General features: G+C 38.8%; 1 protein-coding gene across 4 annotated transcripts in view; it reads right to left on the bottom strand.

Annotated features, from left to right (window-relative positions):
• LOC149142493 (oxidoreductase bty37-like) overlaps window positions 1-23768 on the bottom strand; it is a 76393-nt gene extending 52625 nt beyond the window's left edge. For 3 of the 4 annotated variants that reach the window (XM_089447501.1, XM_089447504.1, XM_089447502.1), the window contains exon 1: window positions 23613-23768. In XM_089447501.1, coding sequence (XP_089303627.1) covers window positions 23613-23702 — 90 coding nt within the window. In that variant the 5' untranslated portion in view covers window positions 23703-23768. Of the gene's footprint in view, window positions 1-21912; window positions 21997-23612 lie in introns of all 4 variants that reach the window. The other variant, XM_089447503.1, reaches the window with a different exon arrangement.
• Between the last annotated feature and the right edge of the window lie 314 nt (window positions 23769-24082).

The raw sequence follows: 24082 nt of genomic DNA, 5'->3' as shown, positions 1-24082 counted from the left end.
GACACATTAACGTAGTGCTTGACCAAGTTTCATCAATTTTGGATGGCCACAATAGATTTCGTATGATGCCCTAGGAGACATTAGGGTTAGGGGTTAGAAAAAGAAGAGAGGAGGTGAGAAAGATTTTCATTTGGTGATCACCTAGGACTAGACCAGTGCCTAGCCTATTGGGAGAATGGAGTCATTGAGATTTAATGTTTAAATATTCTTGTACCAATCAAGGAGTTTCCCAGCAACTTTGCATGGCCTTAAGGGCAGCAATTAGGCTACTAGGAAAATTTATATTTCTTTGATGCTGCAATTGATGACTTACCAAGGCAATTATGAATAATCATATAGCCCTAGGACATTCATTCAATATACTTCGCATGAAACATATGAAAACCCTTACAAAGATAAGATTCAATAAATTCGCATTGCATTAGGGCAACAACTCTGGTGTCATGAGTGAAAATTTCCATACATTATACATGTGACATAAATTATAAATAGATCATGAAAAAGACACATACAAGTATAGCGAAATCTTCCAATCATCAATAGAGACAAAAATCGAAGCTCCAAGATTAAAGACAAGCCTTCCAAACATCAAAATGCATCAAGATATCCAATTCGTCCTTCAATAGGTCTAGCGAAATTCTCAAGAAGAGATAATGATCCAAATCCAAGTGATGATCAAATGAAATGATCATCACATCAATATATATCCTCCTCTAAGGGGTTCGATTGCCTAATTAGGCCTAATGATGCCCCAACTAATAAAATAATGTGCAAAAATAACATTATTTGGTGACAAGCCCACCAAGATAGCTCCTTAATACAAAAATAAGCCTCTCAAGAGGGCAAAATGATAGATACAATAGGTCAAAGGGCCATTGGAGAGGCATAATGGAGTCCAATGTGCGCCAAAATGAATGGATGGGCTCCAAACACAGTGATAAAGGGGGTGGCCCCTTGATATCCAAGTAAATGATCTGTGGTGCCTCTAAGTGGCTATGGGGGCACAAAACATCCTCACGAGTCTCCAAATGTATCGAACAAGCATGTATCCCATCTGTAAGGGTTGAAAGAATTATGCAAGCCCTCCCATTGTCTCCCATGGTGAGACACATCCTCGTCTAGGCCCTAGATCAGTTGCCAAGTGTGTGGTGCAAGAGTGTAATCGGCTGGGCAAGGTGGTCCAGGTGCATCATCATCGTCAAATAAATGGAACACAAGCATGAACTGAAGGATCCCATGAAGTGGCAATCTTCTCTCTATTATGGTGGAAGCCCATGGCTCTCAACGTTCACACTACAAATGTCGATATGCCCCTCTGGGAGGCTTGGACCCTGTATAAGGGGACCGAACCCAAGATGAAGACCCACCTACAATCTTGTATAAAATCCAATGCGTCCCCTCACCTTCCAGTACAACCAAACATTGGTGCAACTGAGTAAATGAACTTACAAATCATGGATCCAAGTGGACACTTAATGGTGGCATGCCCTTCCATAGTGGGCTTTAGAACGTACAAGTTTCTCCGAGTTCAAGAAGAAGGTTAACCAAGGACCCTATTAGGTGGTTTCAGCCTCAAAGGGGAGTGACATGTCCATGGTACATCCATCAAATGGCAGGTGGCATTTGATATAATGATGGAATGGAGTGGGGTATTGGGGGGAGGTTCCAAGCCACATGCCACAGTACAAGGGTAGCTATAATAAGTGGAGCCCACACTTGGGTGTATGAATGTAGGAGGGAGCAATCGTGGCACATGAGTTACCCCGACCATTGTTTTTCCACCCTTCTTCATATGCCTTTTGCCTTTTATTGATTTTTCTTTTTATAACTACTCAAGATTCCAGGGGATGAGAGAATGATGTGTAAAATGTAGCAATGAAAACCCCCTTTTTAAGTTTTTAGGTAGGGCAGTTCATTGCCCACTAGGGGTTGGGACAATCATGGGTTCATCAATGATACAAGGAGCCTATATAAAGGGCCCTAGGAACCAAGGTGATGGCCATAATGATAGAGGTAGATCTCAAGTTTGGCTTTTGCCCACATGCTAAATTTGTATGTTTCGGCCATATTTTGCATTTTGTGGTACATTTTCTGTTGAGAGTGACCAAATTATGTTTTTTCCCTTCTTTTTAGCTACATCAACCTCTAGGGCATTGTTCCAGGCCTGACCCAAAGTGTGGTCAAGGGGAGGGGGGCTAACTCCTTGTGGACCCATTGGACAAATGTGAACCCGAATGGGAAATATAGTGAATGGGGTTATAATGAGCTGAGGGGAGTGATGTATATAGTGTCGGGAAGCGGTACCACGCAACCAAAATCAAGGTTTCCCATGTAGTGCCACCCCTAAAGCTAGTAGCCAATCAAGAAGATCCCAAGGGACTAGGATACAAGGTTAACCGTCAAATTGGACAGAGGAGGCAAGAGGGCAAACCAAGCCTACTCTTTCTGCAGAATCCCCCCACTAATCCATGCTCAAAAGTGTCCATGATAAGTAAACAAAAATACCCAACTACACAATGAAAAGCCATACCTTTGAGGTTGAAAGGCCCACCTTCAAACATACAATCATAATAGATGGGAAAGGGAGCATACGGTTGGCTCAGGTGGCGAAGATAGTGGCCATCGAACTATCTGGTAGCTGCAAGGTGTTGCTAGCTACCGACTAAGGACCATCTAGGAGAAAAGATTTCTCCTATGGGCATCACCCATAGATGGTTGGTAACAAGGGGCCCTAGGAACCAGGGTGATGGCCATGATAAGGGGTAGAGCTCATGTTTTGGCTTTTGCCCACATGCTAGTTAATGTCCCAGCCATCTTTTGCATTTTATAATATTCTCTTTTTTTTGTTTCTTGCTTTTGGCAATGATATGCTTTTAACTTTCTTTTCGTTGAGTCAACTTCCGAGGAAACATTTCCAGGCACGACCCAGATATGTGTACAAGGGGAGGGAGTTGTGCCAGTGCCTTGTGGACCTAGTGGTGATCTGGACCCAACGAAGGAAAATGATGAAATGGGGCTTGTAATGTGCGGAGTGGAGCGGATAGTGTGGAACGAGAAAATCGGACCACACTACCAAAATCGAGGTTTCCCAACTAGTGATCTTCCTAAAACCATAGGTCAATAGGGGAGATCCCACGGGACTAGGATGGAGGATTAACCCCCCATTTAAGGTGAGGTGAGGGAACAAAACCAAGGTCAAATCCCTTCCTTCTTCCAAGTCATCGAATAATTCATGCCCAAAATTCCCAAGAAAAGTAAGCATAAGCACCCGATTACACAATAAAAAACATACCTTTTGGGTTGGATTTCCCACCTTCTAACATATGCTCTCGACAGATGGGCGGAGGGACATATGACTGATGCAAGGAGCGGAGATCAAATTGCACAACATGTCAGCTACATCGGTGGCTGTCAGGGGTTGCTGGCTACAGGCTAAAGAGATATCTAGGAGAAAAATTCTCTTATGGGGTCACCCACTTTTGGTGGGTGACATCTGGCTCCAATTGGGACATGAGTTCTTTGCAGAGTACATGATCAATGTACTCAAACGAGGAGGTCATGAGAACACCAACAATCCTTTGGGTCTACAGACATGTATCCTACACATCACAAACAATGTTGGAACCATGTGTGCAGGGCGTACTTTTATTGCCCATATTTTCATCAAATAATAAAACCATACAAAAAAGGAAATTTATTCTAAGATGCAAATCTATCCTAAATGTACCTATTATACCATAAGAACCTAAAATGATGATAGTAGCTATGCAAAATCAATATTCAATGCATCCTACTCTAACATGCATAATATACAATGACAAGTATCCAAGAAAGGGGTGATGTGATTGGCCTTGATGGGGTTAGGCCAAAGCTCACCATCAAGTCTACCTATGTAATAGTATCCTTCACCAACCTTACCATGGACTTTGACAGGCATGGGGTTTTTATCAACCAACACAGTTTCGCCAACTTTGAATTCCTTCTTTGGCTTTTGCACCCACTTCTTCTTAGGCTTATTTTCTTTAGGTTTAGGCCTTTTAAGGAGACACATCTTAGGGACGATGAAGGGCGAGGGCATCCGAATTCTTGAATTTGGGAGGTTATCAAGTAGTGGGGGAAATGCCATTATCCTCAACATGATTTGGAAATGGGAGTTCCCTATAAAAAACAAACAAGGTTCCTCAGGTCGTGGGACAATGGCATAAGATAAATCCATTTGAAGTTGCCCACCTATAGAAGCACCCCATTTTCTAGACAACAACATTCCCCATACGTCAGGTATGTGTATAACAACAATGTCCATGAGCACAAAAATATCTTCATTGACAACCAAGGCAACTTTAAGGTATTTAACAAGGCCATGGATGGGGATGGACCTAGAATCGAAACCACACACATTCTTATAGGGTCAAGTAATGTCCAATTTCGGTTGATTCGTGACCTTTAGTGGCATAATATTTGCAAAAGCCCCTGAATCCAACATGCAATTGTGAAGAAGGTTATTTATAGCTAGAGTCACCAAGAATGGGTCATGTCCAGAATTAGTCCTAGTGACATGAATATTTTGCAACATAATAGGGGGGTCTTCATCATCAAGTCCTAAGGCTTTCTTCACTTGCTTTCTTTGGGATGGGATTTTCACAATCCCCTTGATAGGAACCTGCATACTCATTTTACCTATGGCAGCACCAGCATCAATGTCTAATTCAACTTCTCTGTTCTTATTTTTGTGCTTGGGCTCTCCTTTAGGAAGATCCTTTTTGGTATGATTCCTTTTTTGGAGGACCGTTCTTTGGGGGTTCCTTTTGAGGAGGATCCCTTTCCTTTGATAGTCTAGAACTTGATGGAGCTTCTTTGTCATTCTTCCTAAAATATTGCAATCCCTTGAATCTCCCATTATTCTTCGCATTTAGGACAAGTTCATTTTGTTATTCTTTAAGTTTCACTTTTGTAATGACCCATCTCTTATTATAGAGGACACAACACTCTTAGCATGCATACAATGCATCCACATGATAGCTACATATGCATGCACCACATGCACTGCACTAGTATACGTATTAACCTATTATGAAAATTTCCCAGTATAAGATAAATTAATTAATTATTGAAAATTCTAAGTGAATACCTAATTCACATGAAAAAAATTATTATTATTATTAGAATTAAAAAAATATTGGGTGAGGTACTTAAGGTATGTACCACCACCATAAAATATAACTATACAAAATAGACAAGAAAGACAAAGTATTATACAAAATAGAAGTGGATGCAATATATATGGTACTAAAGTAAATATGAAACATACTTTATAAATTAACAAGTAAAATACAACATAAAATATACAAATGTTATATTATATATTAATTATGAACTAAAAGAAAATAAAAATACCAACTATGCAAACTTAACCAAATCCATTATATATATATCATGAACATGAAACAAAGTCATGTAGCATATATGTGGTCTATAAATGCAATAAAACATAAAAGGAGTACGTTGTCAACCACAAACGCAGGTGGTGGATGCCTATTCAGTCGTAGACCAAAACTTATCACCTTAACCCTTCGCTGGAGGAATCTGGAACAGGGAAATCACCACTCTGAAACAGATGAGGGCCCTATATAAGAAAGGGAAAAGAGGGATATAGGGAGTTATGGGGAGTTTTACAGAGACAGTAGAAATTCTAACAGAGTCACAGACAAAGAGGGAGATTGAGGTTGATTATTCTTGGAGTTTTGGGCCAAGGGGCCAGAAGATCTCCATTTGAAGTCTTCTAGGTCTGGGGACTGTATAGGTAGACCCCAAATAGGCTGGGAGGAAAAAGGGCAGTTTGGTAATGGGAGCAGGAGCCACAGCAGGTCAAAAACACCTTCAAAGAGTTCCAAGTAAGTACTTATTAGAGAATTGATAAATTCTACTTTAAAAATTTCACAATCCAGTTTCTGAACTTTAATTTTGCTAAGATTTGTTAATTTTTGAATTTAGGGCTTCACAACTTCGCTAATTTGCGACTGAGTATATGTACCACCTAATATAATGTTAAAAGCATGAGATTCTTTAACTACATTCCTTTGTTCACCACTCTCCTCATCTTCACTTTCTTCGCTAGAACTATCAAATTGATATTCTTTTGAAGAGGATTCTTCTTGTTCCACTGCATTGGTTGGAGCCAAGGTATTAGGGACACTTTGTTGAGTTTGTTTATCTTCCTCATTATTCTTCTTAACAAAGACCTTGTTTTTGTTCTTAGAGGGAAAAGTGGCTCTTTGTCCCTTTTCAAGAGCAGTGAACTTATTCATATACATTTTATTCCTAGCGGCCCAATCATTAGATAGTTTTTCCACTTTTTTGCATAAGGTGACCACTACTCCTTCAACTTGATTCTTAGATTTGACCTTCTTAGTTTCAACCTTATCCCAGGGAAATTGAACATCTCTATATGGGCAACGTTAAGATTTTGTTCGATTTCAATGGCCATTTCTTTGGCTTCAGCAAGAATCTTGGGTTTCTTATCCCTAATTTGGTATGTTAGTTGGCCTTGGATTCCCCTAACAAACTTGTCTAGGATTTGGGCATCAACAAGGTTAAGATGGTCAAGGATCTCGCTAATAACCTTGTCAAATCTTTGAATGAAACTTCTAACATCTTCTCTCTCTCCCTTAACTATATCGTAAAAAATTTGAAGGGCTATGCCTCCATCAACATCAAGGACCCATCTTTTCCTAAAGAGATCTTCAAATTGATCAAAGTTAGTGACACTAACTTGAGGCAAACTAGCATACATATCTCTAATATATCTCTCAAATGTTAAGGCAAATAACATCATCACTACATCTTCATGCTCAATCATTCAAGGACAAATGGCCCAAAGGAAATTATTTACATGTCTATCAACAGTCACATCACCTTTTCCTTCAAACTTAGGTAGCCATTCATGATGCCTTTCGGGTAATGTGTCAGAAGCATCAAGGAAAGCAGCAAAATTCAATGGTTTGAAAGATGCCACATTCCATCTCCTAAGTTGGGGTGTTTGATTTTGATTTTGGTTTTGGTTTTGGTTAGTGTTGGTATTCATGATGTCAGGGAAAAGTTACCTTGCAACATGAGTTGGATTCCTTGGAGAAGACTTGTCAAGCTTAGTAGCCTTTCTAGCAACAACTCTAGTTACGGGAGCTATGATTTCTTCATGATCTTTGTAAACAAGCAATTTTGGAGTCACCAGAAGAGGATCTATATTATCGCTAAAGAAATCACCTCTTCAAATATTTGACCAAGGGGGACAAAACTGCTTCCTCCTCGGTAACGATGCCAAAAATGTTACCACAAAATCTAGCAGACCCTAAGGGGGGAACACCTATAGGACAAAGAGCTAGACTATGTGATAACAATAGGACAATGGCCCACTGTCACCTCAACCAATGTCCCCTGCTCTTTATGGACTTTCGTCGATGGGAGGAGTCTTGGTAAGATGATAATCAACTTTTTATAGATATTCTAGGGTTTATGGTGCTAGGTGATGAGGTAAGACCTCTCAAGGGAAGTTCTATGTGATAATATGACACTTCAGTAGGTTCTTCACTCCCTCTAAGAGGCCTAGAAAAGACTTAAGCAAGATCTAGAGTTTCATGAATTATCGTGGACAAAGGTACTCCCGAGATCAAGGCAAGGAGGAGAAAAGGCTTCTTATGATTTACTTCACCAAGTACTAAGCTCATACAACCCTCAAAGAAGTCCCCAAGTTAAGGCAATAAAAGCTAGGGTTTCCCTCTTAGGGCACACCTAGGGCAAGAGATTTTATGGATGAAAACAAATTGGATGCTTGCCAAACTTTGAGGTCTTGTAGATAAGACCCTAAGCTTGAAGCCTATGCTTCTAGAATCCACCAATTCACTTTCTAATGTAATTCGCTCTATGCCCTAGACTAGTTGTCATATTCTAGGGGACAGACATTTAGAAGAAGCAATTTATGGAAAATATTTGAGTTTGATCACCAAAGGCTTGGACCAATGCCTTGTCCTTTGGGCATATGGAGTCTTAGATGCTTTAGATTAGCCAAAATTGTCCTTAAGGAGGTCAAGAATTGATGCCCTAGGTACCAGCCTTCAACAATTACCCACTCCAAAATTATCAAATTTCATGGATAAAAACAATATTTTACCACTAGGAACATTCATCACATATCATATCATGAGTAACATATGCAATTGCCAATCAAATAGCTTTTCAAAATTTATCTTCAAAAATTAGGGCACAATATAGCATTAAACTAAATGCAACAATTCCATATATTAGACATTATTTCAAAGTAAAATTTAAACAAAAGTCACTTACAAGATGACATGCAGTATATCCATCCACAATCCAAGAGATAGTTCCAAAGGATATTAAAAATCAACTCCAAATATCACAATGCATCCAAGATACCCCAATAGTCAATCCAAGAACAAGTGTGAATTTGCCGAAGAGGCCGAAATTCCCAAGTGATGATGATGATCAATACAAATGAAGTGATGTGTTATTTATATGAGTCCTACTAAGTCGAATTATGCCTACTAGCCCCTCAACATTATAAAAATGAGCAAGATACATCCCTTGGTCATAAGCCGACCAAGTAGCTTTAAAAAATTATGAATTAGACATTCAAGTGCAAGCCAAAATGATGATGCCATGCTGATGTAGGGCTGTTGGAAGGCCACGTTGAGTCCTATTGGTGACAAAATGTGTGAGAGGGCTCCATGAATCTCGAACTAAGGGATGACCCTTAACTCTCCATGCAAATTGTCATGTGGGGCTCCAATTTGTGTTTGGGGCACAAAAACTAGTCTCATGGGTCTCTTGATGATAGAATAGCTTGTAATGCTCCAATACTAAGGGCTCTAACAATGGTGCTTGCCCTCCCATGTCCCAAGGGACGACACAAACCTCCTATGAGCCTTTGATCAGCTACCACTCCACATGGAAAATTCTAAGCCGACTTGGGCACATTGGTCCAAGTGCAACATCTCCTGAGTAACGCAGGGCAATGAGAAGACTATTGAGGGTACTGAAGGTGCCCATGGTGTGAAATGATCCTCTGCACATTATGGGAGTCTCATGGCTCTCAATGTTTCACCCAAGGGTGTCAATATGATCCTCTGGTGGACTTGGGCCCCAATTAAGTTGCCCAACCCATGATGAAACCAGCTGCCAATCACACATAATGTCCAGTGTTGCATCTTCACCATCAGGTACAATGATTCAATAATGCATCTAAGTGAGCCAAGCTTGTTAATCAAGGGCACATTAAGACTTCATATGGGCTTCCCTTCCAAATTTGGGGCTTTAAACTTGTAATAGTGTTACCTCCCTAAGTAGAAGTGGTTAATAGACGACCATATTAGGTGTTCCCAAGCCCTAAGGGGAAAGACAGGTCCCTGATACATCCTTCAATTGACAGGTAGCATATGAATGATGATGAAATGGATGGATCACGAGGGTCTCAAGGCCAAATGCCATAGGTACAAGGATAGCAATAATGAGGGATGTCCACATATTGGGTATATAGATGTAAGAGGGAGCAATTGTGGATACATGAGTTACCCCGACCTTTGTTTTTTTGACCCTCTTTATTTGCCTTTTAACTTTTCTTTATTTTTCTTTGTATTACTACTCGGGGCTCCAGGAAATTAAAGCATGTTGTGTATGATGTAAAGAAGTTATTAACCCCTTAAGGTGGGGCAGTTAATCGTCCACCAGGGGTTGGGACACACATGGATGTGGGGGCACTCATGGGGCCCTAGGAACCAAGGAGATGGCCATGACAAGGGGTAGAGCTCATGTTTTGGCTTTTGCCCACACGTTAATTAATATCCCAACCATGTTTTGCATTTTATAAAATTCTCTTTCTTTTGTTTCTTGCTTGTGGCCATGATATGCTTTTAACTTTCTTTTAGTTACGTCAACCTCCGGGGCAACATTTCCAGGCCCAACCCAGAGATGTGGGCAAGGTGAGGGGGCTCTGTGGACCCAGTGATAATGTAGACTCGAAGAAGGAAAATGATGAAATAGGGCTTGTAATGTGCGGAGGGGAGTGGATAGTGTGGAACGAGAAAACAGGACCATGCTACCAAAATCGGGGTTTCCCAAGTAGTGATCTTCCTAAAACCATAGGTCAATAGGGGAGATCCCATGGGACTAGGATCGAGGACTAACCCCCCATTTAAGTTGAGGGAACAAAACCAAGGTCAAATCCCTTCCTTCTTCCAAGTCACCAAATACTGCATGCCCAAAATGCCTAAGAAAAACAAGCATAAGCACCTAATTGCTAAATAAAAAGCATACCTTTTGGGTTGGATTGCCCACCTTCTAACATGTGCTCTTGACAGATGGACAAGGGGACATTTGACTGATGTAGGGAGCGGAGAGCAAATGGCACAACACGCCAGCTACATCGGTGGCTATCAAGGGTTGTTGGCTACCATCTGAAGAGATATCTGCGAGAAAAAATTTCCCATGGGGTCACTCACTTTTGGTGGGTAACAAGGTTAAGGGGCCAACATTTATTTGGTGATTTGCATGTACAAATCAATGAATTTGGATACAAGGACCTCCTAGATTAGAGGCCCTTGTCATGCCATTTTGTTTGATAGGTGGCACATCTTATGGATCCTCCTAGTTGGAGAGATATTGATTATTGAAGTTTGAATCCCCATATGGGTGGGTTTAGCACCAGCTTTTGCCTCACAAATTTATAGCCTTATTACTTCACTCTTGCCTTAGAAGGAGGTCAAAAATTGTAATTCAAATCTTCATAAGTCCATGTGTCCAAGACTGCTTTGAAAGGAGCTTAATGAAAGATAAAAAATTATTTTTTGAGTTGCCTAGGCCTCCTGCTCCAAGTCGGCCCTAATTCCTTCAAGTCGAATCCTATTTAGATGTGTCTTTTCAAATAAAAAACTTTATTTTGTTCAGGTCGGCCCCAGTATAGGGCCCCCTTCAATTGTGTATTTATATCCCTCTCCTGGCATTCATTTTGGCAAGTAAATTTGAGTGATCTGAGGAGCATCTAATTAAAAGGAGTCTAAGGCTCGAGCTATATTGACGATCTATTGAAGAAGGGCAAAAATATGAAGTTCTTTAACTCATTTCTCTTAGCTTTCTGTGGTGGTGTTTCGTTGAGCATCCAGGCCTAATCTAAGGCCAATATTGACCTAAAATTTTGTTCTCCTAATGCAATTACGCTGAGCTGATCATACCTTTTAGACATCAAATTTGAGGCAAATCATAATTTCTCTGAGACTGTGACAGATCCGAGTTAATTTCTGAGGCAAGATCCGAGTTTGTTGCTCGATAGATCCGAGGTAGTCTGAGGCTAGATCCGAGCTCTATGGAGGCCACAAAACAAAGGGACCCAAGCTATATGGACGTTGCAGGACAAAGGACTATTAGGCCGAATTTCTTAGGTGTTCTTTGAAGTAGTCTGAAGTTATCTCTGAGGTTCTTTACAAAGGTTTATGGCTCAGGCTAGTAGTCAGTCATCTTGAGGACAATTCGACCTACTCTAAAAGTTTGTTTAGAGGCCCTGTCGAATATAGATTCAAGCCTATTCTGAGACAAAATTAAGCCTGTTCAATCAGCCACTAAAGAAGAGATTGGAAGGGTGGTTAAACTATGTTCTTTAGGTAGAATCTAAGGACAGAATAAGGGCACCTTTGATGACATAGTTAAGAACAAACTTCAGGATATATCAAGAGCAACAAACACATACACTATTGATGATCTAAGGTATGAACTATGTTGTTGAACTATATCTACAAATTGCATGTTTACAAGTAGAAAAGTCAGAAACCCTAATGGATTCTCTAGCAAAAGGTACACAATGTTTGCTCCAAAATTCAGATACAACACATAATGCTTTAAATGCCACAACTTTGGACATATTGCACAAAATTGCAGATGTGACATGAAGTCGACTCCTAAGCAGAGTAGACAAGAAAAAAACCCACTATGGTTTGGAGAAGAAAACATGTCAAGCAAGAAGAAGAAATATCGTCAAGGGGAGTAGCCCCGCAAACGCAAGGCACCCTTTTCCATTGATGTCAAAGGGGAAGAGAAAAGGAAGTGCAACGTGGAGACAAAGGAAGTGAAGTGTGGAGACAAGGGGAGCATGATGACAAGGGAAGTATGAGTATTGGCATCAATGACAAAGGGGTAGATTGTTGGAAAATTTGTCATTGATGTGAAAGGGTGAAAAGGCCATCGTTTATTGGTGATTTGCATGCACAAATCAGTGAATTTGGATACAAGGACCTCTCCTAGAATGGTAGCCCTTGTCATGTCATTTTGTTTGATAGATGGCAAATCTTGTGGATCCTCTTGGTTGGAGAGATATTGATTTTTGAAGTTTGAGTCCCCATATGGGTGGGTTTAGCAACAAATTTTTCCTCACAAAATTATGGCCTTAATACTTCATTCCTTCCCTAGAAGGAGGTTAAAAAACCTAATTCAAATTGTCATTAGGCCATGTGCCCAAGACTGCTTTGAAAGGAGCTTAATGAAAGCAAAAAATATTTTTTGAGTGGCCTAAGCCTTCTACTCCAAGTCGGCCCTAATTCCTTCAAGTCGATTCCTAATTAGACGTGGCTCTTCAAATAAAAAACTTTATTTTGTTCAGGTCGGCTCCTGTATAAGGCCCCCTTCAAATGTGTATTTATATCCCTCTTGTGGCATTCATTTGGCAAGTAAATGATTTGAGGAGCATCTAATTAAGAGAAGTTTAAGGCTCGAGCTACATTGAAGATATGTTGAAGAAGGCCGAAAATCTTAAGTTCTTTAACTCATTTGATTTAGATTTCTGTGGTGGTGTTTCATTGAGCTTCCAAACCTGATCTGAGGCCAATTGTGATTCGAAATTATGTTCTCCTAATGCAATAAAGCCAAGATGATCAAACCTTTTAGACATTCAATTTGAGGCAGATCCAAATTGCTCTGAGATTGTGACAAATCCGAGTTAATTTCTAAGGCAAGATATGAGTTTGTTGCTTGACAGAGACGAGGTGGTCTAAGGCTAGATTCGAGCTATGTGGAGGCTGCCGAACAAAGGACCCGATCTTTGTAAGGCCACAGGACAAAGGCCTGTTAGGCCAAATTTCTCAGGTGTTCTTTGAAGCAATCCGAAGTTATCTTTGAGGTTCTTTACGGAGGTCTATGGCTTGCTCTTGAGGTTAGTAGTCAGTCATCGCGAGGCCGATTCAATCTGCTCTAAGAGTCAAAGGCCCGTCGAAGATAGATCCAAGCCTAGTCTGAGACAAAATTAAGCCTGTTCAATTAGCCACTAAAGAAGAGATTGGAAGGGTGGTTAAACAATGTTCTTCTAGCAAAATCTAAGGACAGAATAAGGGCACCTTTGATGACAGAGTTAAGAACAAACTTCAACATATATCAAGAGCAAGGAGACACATACACTATTGTGTTAGGATATTCCGACATATAGGAAATAGTTAAGTATAACTTGGTCTAGTGTAGAGTTAGGTAAAGTGTGTTTCTTTACTATGTACTTTTGTAACTTACAATCCAACGATCACGATATGTTCTAGACATGAAGTGATCCGACGGTTCATTCTCTCCTCAGTATTACTGACGCTTGATCTGTGGCTTTACACCCGACTGGCCCATGATCTCTATTTAAAGAGCTTGGAGGGTCATTTGTAAGGTGACCATTCATGAGAGAAGCTTATGTAAATTTTCTTTCTTTTATTAATAAATTGCCTGAAGTGGCCGCGTTGGCCCAGACCATGGATTGTTTCCCTCTTTGAGGGTTTTAACTACGTCAAGAATACTGGTGTATTGATCTGTGATTTGTTTGTGAGCGGTGTCCTTTGGTGTTCTATCTGAGGAACTTACCCTGTAAATTCCTACATGGTATCAGAGCTATTTGAGGGCCGCATCCATTGGTGATCCAAATCCGAAGCCGGTACAACTGCATCCGACTATCGTTTCCTAGATCTACTGTTTCTGACTACTTTCGGGCCGAGAGGACTGCTCTATTGTGTTAGGAGCATCTGTTCCAGTGAGGAACCCCTTTCTTTTCACGCGAAAAGGTTTTCAGTAACCCTAGGTACGTCATTTTTAAGATATGGAGGTATACAATCTTTATTTGCAGTTTTAGTTATTCATCTCTCTGTTTATTTCGATTTATTTAGCTCTCTATTTTTTATTAGTAGACCTATATCTTTCATTTTTGCGTATGCTCTTTGCCCCGTGACTCTGTGCGATCTGGGCAAATCAAAAATAGAAAATTTTTCTCATGCATATGCTCTTTTCCGCTGCGTCTTAGTGTGATCTCGAAAAATCAAAAACATTGAGTAAAATATTTAGTTTCTGGCGAAAGCTAACTTCAAGCCATAAGGTTTGGTTTTTTTTGTATGTCTGTGTTGGGCTGTGTGTTTTTTTGTTTTGTGGGCAAAAAGGGATTTTTCAAATAAGCACGCACTCCAAAGCTTCAGTGACTAAAAAAAACCCCTTCCTTCTTTCCAAAAATTATGAACTTTTTAATCTAGCTCACTTGGTCCAAAGTTACTTTATGAGAATAGAGGTCTTGGGTTCAAGTCTTTCTTTTTGTTGAGTTACTTTTTCAAAAAGCACATGTAACTTATGTTTTAAAATTACTTTATGTAAAAGTGTTCTCACCTATTATAAAAAGTGAGTCACTTATAATTCTAAAGTCTCTTTATCTTTTATTTAAGTTACAATTTAGTGATGCTCATAAAGTAACATTGTAAAAGTGACTTTCACTTATTTATAAAAGTGGGTCACATAATTTTTTTAAAAGTGAGCTAATTAGATTAAGCTTGGAAAGAGGGGGGTTTTTTTTAAATATAACATTATCATTCACTTCCGCACATTCACATACTCCGTCGACATCTTCAACAACTTTTCTCCAAAGAGCCATAACTTCTTCATCCGGAAGCCGTTTTTAAAGCCGTTTTTTTTTAATCGGCCTAATTTTTGAGATCTTTCCATTGGAACACTTAGTTTCAGCATCTACAACTTCAGTTTCTGTTAAAATGGAAAGTCCATGCCAAGTAATTCTTGACAACACCAACCACTTCCAATGGGTGTCCTACATGGAGGATTTACTTAGAAGTAAAGGTCTTTATAGAATAGCCTCAAGCCAACAATCTAAACCTAAAGATGAAGATAAGGAAGTCAAATGGGAAAATAAGCAAGATCAAGCACGTGGGTTGATAGGGATGTCTATTTCTCCAGACCTTAGATTCCATATCGCAGAACTTGATACCCCTAATGAAGCAATGAAATAGCTCAATAAACTTTTTGGAATTAAAAATGAAATTAGAGCCCATCAACTTTAAAATGAGTTGTTTACGTTGGACCCCGATAATTTTTCTCCCATTGAAGATTTTTTGTCCAAGTTCAAGACCCTTAGACTTCTCTTGGAAGGTGTTAAGGTTAAGAAAAAAGATGGTAGCCTTATCTATTCCATTCTTACTAAGTTAGGACCAGCCTACTCTATGTTTGTTTCCACCTTCCATTCTACTAGAGAAGCCTTTATTTCTCAAGGATAAGCCTACAAGTCCCCCTTTTTTGATGCTTTTTGTGATTCTTTAATAAGAGAACAAGAAAAACTCTTACATCTTGGTCTTCTTAATCTTGGAAACTCTTCTAAGAAAACCTTAGCTGCCCAGCAGCAACCAAGTTCAAAGAATCCTAAGAAGCAGCATCCTAAAAAGAATGGTCTTAAACCAACCAAGGGTCTTAAGCACTTTCAGTCTCAAAATGAAAAATCAATTCAACAAAATGATAAGGCAAATAAAAACAAAGGGAAGAAGACTAATAGACATTGCAACTTTTGTAATCGAGATGGCCACTTAGAATCCAAATGCTTTAAGAAGATGGAAGCCTTGGAAGCAGCAATGAAGAAGCATAACATCCATTTGGAGCACTCTTCAACTTCAACTTCATCTTCAAGAATAGCACTTTCTACATGTGGTTGTCAAGCATCTCGATCTGGTTATGCACTAAATGTATCTTCTTCTTCTCATTCTCATGAGTGGCTCATTGATTCTGGAGCTTCTTATCACATGGCCAAAAACAAAGCCATGTTTTCTTCTTTAAATGATTGTAACACCAAAAATATATATGTTGGTGATGATAGATCTCTTACTGTTGTAGGGATTGGAACTATTCATCTAGACAATGGTCAATTTAATGATGTATTATGTGTTCCAACCTTATCCTGAAACCTTCTATCTGTATATCAGATAACTCGTTCAGGTAAAGGTAAAATCGTTGAATTTTCACCTCATGATGTTGTAATTAAGGACCTAAGAGACCCTAGACAGATTTTAGCTACCGGCATTGTTAATGATTCTACAAGGTTGTATAAGTTTAACAACTTTGGGTCATCAACTCTTCCCTCAGTATTTGTTGCTCATAATGATGAAGTGAGCAAACTTTGGCATAAGCGATTTGGTCACTTAAACTATCGCTCCCTTCAAAATCTATGTAAAGAAAATATGGTGACATGTCTTCCTATGGTATCTTGCAGAGATGGTGTTTGTTCCGGATGTGTACTCAAAAAACATCATCGGGATAGTTTTGAAAAACGTGCCTCTTGGCACGCCTCAGCCCCTTTATAGCTTGTGCATAGTGATTTATGTGGTCCACTTCCAATTGTTTCATTCTCTGGCTACAAGTATTTCTTAACTTTCATTGATGATTTCCACAAACGCACTTGGGTATACTTCTTAAAACTCAAAAGTGAAGTATTTAACATGTTCTTGGCCTTCAAGGTCTTTGTTAAGAAACAATTTGGACATCAAATTCTTAAGCTAAGATCTAATAATGGCGAAGAATATGTTAACAACGAATTCATCAACTTTTGCACTGAGCATGGAATTCAAATACAACATAATGTTCCATATACTCCACAACAAAATGGTGTAGCTGAAAGGAAGAATCGCACCTTAAAGAAAATGGCTAATTGTATGCTTCAATCTAAAGGACTTAGTCTTAATTTTTGGGTAGAAGCAATTAACTATGAAAATTACATAATAAATCACACTCCTACTAAGGTTTTAAAGAATATCACTCCAAAAGAAGCATAGAGCTCAATTAAACCAGATGTAAGTCACTTTCGTGTTTTTGGAAGTGAAGCATGGGCCCATATTCCCGACGAAAAACATAAAGCCTTAGAACCTAAGAGTGAAAAATGTATTTTTGTTGGATATTCTGAAGATGTCAAAGGATATAGACTTCTTTCACCTAACTCCAAAAATGTTATCATTAGAAGAGATGTAAAGTTTGTTGAAAATATATCGGCTTACGACCCTAGTTCGGCAGATGTGCCACCTCTCTCTATTCCTTCTACTTCTGAAAATATTTCTTTTTCAAATGATGATAGCAAGGATGACAATCCTCCCCCACCTTCTCAGGATCCTCCTTCAGCTCCTCAGCTTCCAAAATGGGTCTATGCTACTCGAGATGCAACAAGTTCTCTTGCAAGTGATCCTACAGATCAGCGATGTACACGTTCTCAGTTCGATAGAGCCTCTTCTTTACTGGCTCAAGCTTCAGCAAATTATGATCCTAACACCTTTGCAGAAGCTTCAAGCCATCCAAATTGGGACGCAGCTATGAATGAAGAATATCGTTCATTATTGGCAAATGATACATGGGATCTTGTTCCTCTTCCAAAGGGAAGAAAACTTGTTAGATGTAAATGGGTTTACAGAACCAAGTTTGGACCAGATGGAAAAGTTGATAAACATAAAGCTCGTCTTGTTGCTAAGGGCTTTTCACAAGTTGAAGGCATTGACTATACTGAAACCTTCTCCCCTGTTGCCAAAATGAACTCTATTCGCCTTGTTCTTTCCCTTATTGCCTCTTTCAAATGGGAAGTCCATCAGATGGATGTTAAATCTACCTTCTTGCATGGGGACTTACATGAAGAAATCTATATGGAACAACCTCCTGGCTTTATACAAACAGACTCCAGCCTTGTATGTTGGCTTAAGAAATCCCTTTATGGTCTCAAGCAAGCCCCTCGGGCTTGGTATGCCAAAATGGATAGCTTTCTTTTAGATACTGGCTTTTCTAGGTGTCATTCTGACAATACTGTCTACACCAAGAAAGTGGGTAAGTCTCTTATCATTCTTGTTCTTTATGTTGATGATCTTATCCTTACTGGTAGTGATCCCAACCTTATAAACCATTTGAAGTCTAGCCTTAAAAAGTAGTTTGAAATGATAGACTTAGGACACTTGCATTATTTTCTTGGTCTTCAAGTCTTGCAATCCAAGGAAGGTATTTCCCTTTCCTAGTCCAAGTATGCCTATGATCTTCTACACCACTTTCACATGGAAGACTGTAAGCCAACCCCTTCTCCCTTTCAGTCTGGAGCCAAACTTTCAATCACTTGTACTTCCCCTGAAGTTGATGCTACCTTATACTGTCAGCTTGTAGGAAAACTTTTGTATCTGACCCATACCCGTCCTCACCTTTCCTTTGTTGTTGGCCTTATTGCTCGGTTTATGCAAAACCCACATGAAAGTCATTAGAAAGCAGCTAAAAAAAATACTGCATTATGTTCGAGGTACAGTTCAGTTTGGGATTCATTACAGTGCAGAAGCATGTCCTCTATTGGTTGGTTTCACTGATTTCGATTGGGCTGGTGACCCTGATGATCGGAAGTCTACTGCAAGTTATGTCTTCACTTTTGGTTTTGGACCTATTACATGGGCTTGCAAGAAACAAAGTGCCATTTCTCCTTCTTCAGCAAAAGCAGAGTATTGTGGCACCGTAGAAGCTAATAAGGAAGCCATGTGGCTTCGTCAGATCCTATTAGAGTTTGGCTTTCAACAGCAGTATCAAACTACACTTTGGTGTGATAATCAAAGTGCCATTCAACTATGCAAAGATCCAGTCCAACATCAGTGTAGCAAACACATTGAACTACGCATGCACTTCATCAGAAAGCTCATTCATCACCATGTTCTTGGAGTGCAATATTGTTCAACTAATGATCAAGTTGCAGAAATCTTTACAAAGGCTCTCACAGAGGCGAAGTTTACTGAACTTCGATTTATGGTTGGAGTTCAGGAAGTTGTCACTAAGGGGGATAGGCTCTAATGCCTCCTTCCTTCTCCTATTGTGTCATATTTGTACATCCTTCAATCCTATCCCAAGTTGTTCTTAAGGGGGATGTTAGGATATTCCAACACATAGGAAATAGTTAAGTATAACTTGGTCTAGTGTAGAGTTAAGTAAAGTGTGTTTCTTTACTATGTACTTTTGTAACTTACAATTCGACGGCCACGATATGTTCTAGACATGAAGTGATCCGACGGTTCATTCTCTCCTTGGTATTACCGACACTTGATCCGTGGCTTAACACCCGATTGGTCCATGATCTCTATTTAAAGAGCATGGAGGGTCATTTTTAAGGTGACCGTTCATGAGAGAAGCTTATGTAAATTTTCTTTCTTTTATTAATAAATTTCCTGAAGTGGCCGTGTTGGCTCAGGCCATGGACTGTTTCCCTCTTTGAGGGTTTTAACCACATCCAGAATACTGGTGTATTGATCTGTGATCTGTTTGTGAGCGATGTCCTTTTGTGTTCTATCTGAGGAACTTACCCTGTAAATTCCTACATATTGATAATCTAAGGTATGAATTGTGTTGTTGAACTGTATCTACAAATTGCATGTTTAGAATGAAAGTCTCAGCAGTACATGTCAAAGAGGCAGATCTGAGTTTGATAGAGTTACAATAGCATACATATCGGCATATCAATTTAAGGAGCAGAATTGATGTTGCAGGTGACAGTGTGATGTGTCCATGTTTTCTAAGATCAAAGTTGAGACTAGACATTGAGCCTCTTTTTTCTCTTCCCTTCACAGCATGCACCAGTCTTCTCATATCAGAGTAGATCTGAAAGAAAGAACCCCTCTTTCTTCTTCGTTGGGGTCAGTGGGAAGCTTAGAAGTTCTAAACCATGCAGAAGGGTTTCTGTATTTTGCCAAGAAAGTCAAAGGGAACTTGATCCAAATCTAGTTCTTTGAATTTGAAACAGTGATGTCCCTAAAGCAGATCTTGGCGAATCACTTAGGGATTCCTGTAGACATGCAACAGCTAATTTGTGAAGGGAAACAGTGGCAGGATTTGTTACTTTTGCATGATTATAGTATTTCTAGGAACTCCAATGTCATGTTACTGAGGTTGTGTGGAGGTGCAATGGACTCCAAGAATCCAGCTACTTCAGCTTCATGTAAGGATGTAGCACCAGCTACTTCAGCTTCATGTAAGAATCTCAACGAATCAACCTTCATTCATTCCATGACCATATATTATTGAAAGATCTGATCAAATGGCAGCACTGGAGGTCAATAATAAAGAGGTAAACCATCTCTTCTCTGTTTTGCAGTCTAGGCCTGTCATTTGTTGACTTAATGGTTTTTGGCCAAGATCCAAAGCACTGCATCAGTGGGTCTTTACAGCCTGGACAAAAAACTGACATTTATCTTTCTTCAAAAGGCTTATTCATTGTTCGGTTTGACTCTCAGGAGGATTTAAAGAAATTCTTGCAAGAAGGACCTTGGTTTTGGGAAAGAACAGGACTTTTCATCACCCCTTGGTTCCCGGAGTTTGATTTTTCAACAATGGTGGTAACAAATATGTCAATCTAGTTAAGTTTGCCAGACCTCCCTCTTCCATTTTGGCATCATAAGTCACTAGAGGATATTGGAAATGCTTTGGGCTCCTTCCAAAAAATGGTTGTTGAAAGAACGGTGAAAAGATTATTTACTTTTGCTTGAATTCGTGTCAATATAGATCTAAGCAAAGGCCTACTTGATCTCATTTTGCTTAAACATAGATCCTATCAATGGATCCGAGTCTTGGCTTATAAAAACATGACATTCAGATGCCGCACTTGTTTCCAAACAAGACACATGTCCACAAGCTAAAAAGCCCCCAAAAAGAAAAAATGGCAGGTCTGTAAAACAAAAGGCTGGCAGCCTTTTGATCCCATTTTTATGGAGGATGAAGAAGAAGAAATCAAGGAGGACCATCCAAAACAAGATGATATGAGTACTCAGGTTCCTAATGGACATGCACATCCCCTGTAGAATGCTTCAAAAACAGAACTGATCCTTGAACCTGAAGATCCTGGAGCAGTGACAGGCAAAGAGGACGGTTTGGTGGGCTCAAAGAGATTCCCTGTTTCAGAAACTTCAGATTCTGATAAAGAACACCCCCCGGTGGTGACTGTGAATGAGTTGGCAATGGTACCTATTGACCTTTCTTTTGGGCGATGGCAGAAGGTCCAAAGAAATATAAATTAAGTGTTATAATGATTTTTATAACACTTAATTTCTCTTTTGTTTATATTTTTTATTTTTTATTTTTTATTTTGTTTTTGTTTTTGAAACGAGGGGTTGTTAATCTGCTGTCACAAGACTGTGGTCTTGCTCATACCGAATGCTTTTAGCATCTGCAAAATGTAATTTTATTCCTTTTTTTAGTTGCAATGAAATTACAGTTTTTTCCAAGGAAAAAAAATGTATAATTTAAAAAATAATCTTATATATTTAATAATTTTGAAACTTACCCTCCCAAACCTGCCAAACTTTTTGAAACCAATAACTATGGCAGTGACGAAAGAGAAGGGGAAAAGATTGCTACAAGAAAAAGCCTTGCAGTTGCAGTTGCAGTTATGTTAATCAACTAATACAAAAGGCCATTTTGTTTATGTACCCAACAAGACCTTGGTTTCATAGTGATATTGGCAAAGTATTAAGCCATCCAGGTTGCTACAGTCTGCCACACCCAAATGGCACAAGTTGCGAAGGAATGAGGCAAAACGATGAAGCCAGTTGCAAACCTCTAGCAATTTTGCAGAATAGTTACCTCTCACACCTGAGCCAAACGAAGTCTGTGCAGTGCAGCCCCTCAGGGCATGTTCCTCAAAGCAATCACAACAAAGGATCAAATCTGAAGGGCAGGATCATATTTTGAATGAAGGGTTATTATTGGTTTAACACTTTTATGTTAACAAACTAAAATAAACAATGTTTTTTATTTGGAAAGAAATAAAAAGGGAGATCTGTTCCACCAAAAAATAATTGATGCATGCCTTAATATTAATGGTTACCTTTATATTAAGAATATTGTTAAACAATGCTATCCCTTTTTAAGACTCCACCTACATACATGTAAAACTTGATTTCTATAATGCAATCAATTATTAAAAGTTGAAAAGTAGTATATTGAAATATATGTAAACTATTTAATTTGGACAATAATTTTAAATCAACTTGAATGTATGCATAATGGTTTGAACAGTGAAAAAAACGGTGCAGGGATTAATACAAGAGAAAGACATTCTTCAATCCAAACAACCATCAAATAAGTCTCAAGTCTCAAAACACTACGTATATTGGTTTTTTGAATCTTTCAAACAAATGCCCAATACTCGGAAGATATATTTCATAGTTGAATGAACCAATCTTATGTCTGCCCCAATCAAGAAGTATAACATTAATAAATATTATATAACAGTTTTCACTGTAGAACTACAAGAGGTTTACATGAACAATTTTAGCAAAGACAATTTTAAATTAAATTCATAATTTTCATAAAAACTGGGTTCCATTGTCACAAATGTAGAATTAAATTCCTACATTACCAAATACAATCTCCCTAGAATATTATTTCACATGCAAATAATTACTAGTATGGTACACCACGATAGTTGATCAAGAGCAGCTACCTGTGTAAGCCACTTGAACAACTTCTACCATTAATGTGATGGCCATTACTGTGAATATAATTCAGTAATTATAGGTGTACCAATGTATACCCAGTATTGAGATCAGCAACCAAAAATGTAGCAATCTGAATTTGTGAAAAAGTTAAGGTTATCGTAAAAGCAATGCGTAGCACTTACCAACTACTAAGTTTCATTTGTCAGACATATATCAGACATATATCATACATATATCATACTACTTTGAAATCCATAAAGACAGGTCATCTCGAGTTTCAAGCATTTATTCTTATGAATTAAATATTAACAGGGTATAAAAGTGATAACAGTTAGTTTGCAACGATATGATATGATCCTCACTTTTCATTATCAAGCAATTTTTTATGCTAAATATCTTTGTTAGGGAAAGTAATTTAACGTTCTTCAATCAAAGGGATTAAGGGATCTTGAAGGGCAATAAAGGCTTCAAATGTGATCCTGCGGTCCCTAAAAAAATTGGCAATTTCACCAAATTGGCAACAACACCTTAGCCAAAACCAGGCCATGGGAGAAGTAAGATGGGAAACTAGCCGATTTGCAGTTATCTTCCGCGCCCAATTCGGCACATTTTTTTCTTTAACAGATAGGTCTAGCAAAAGAAACGCTCAGGATTCAATTGTTTTTCAAATAAAAATGAAGGTTCGTACGAATTCACGAGTCGCATGTAATCAATCAGTCATGGATACATTTTCCTACCAGGATCCCCCTGTCCAATCTATAGCTTCTCATAAACGCATAACACCAGAGAATTCCGCGAATTGATGAAATAGTTAAGAAAGGAGAATTGAATGGCATGGAATACCTTGTAATTACAGATTGAGCCGCTCGGTAGAATGATGGGGTATACCAGTTGCTTTGGAATCCAGGGTCCAGTGCACAGCAACAAAATCATAGCCAATGATAGACCGCAGCTTACCTTTTCTCGATATTTATGAGACGATTAACACTGACGTCAAATGCTGATGAAAGATTTCTAGAAGTTTCAAATAAAATTTAATAAAATGATATTTGACATCAGTACCACGCACACATTGATGAAACAACCCTCCATGGTTTGAAAGTTTAATAAAATGATATTTGACATCAGTACCACGTGGTTTGAAAGTTTGCAATGGCGTTTGATTGATATATATATATATATATATATATATATATATATATATATATATATAGTAATAAAAAGGTTTGACATATGTAGTATTGTTTTATAGTTTAAAATTTTATTTTATAGTTTTTAAATATAATTTAAAATTTTCTTAGGGTAGGTGTTAG

Source organism: Pinus tabuliformis, chromosome X (genome assembly GCF_031772625.1).
Source record: "Pinus tabuliformis cultivar Carrire ecotype Pingquan chromosome X, CPIR1, whole genome shotgun sequence".
In the NCBI taxonomy this organism is placed as follows: domain Eukaryota; kingdom Viridiplantae; phylum Streptophyta; class Pinopsida; order Pinales; family Pinaceae; genus Pinus; species Pinus tabuliformis.
The sequence above is the reverse complement of the archived record's forward strand: the minus strand, read 5'-3'. Positions and strand labels throughout refer to the sequence as shown.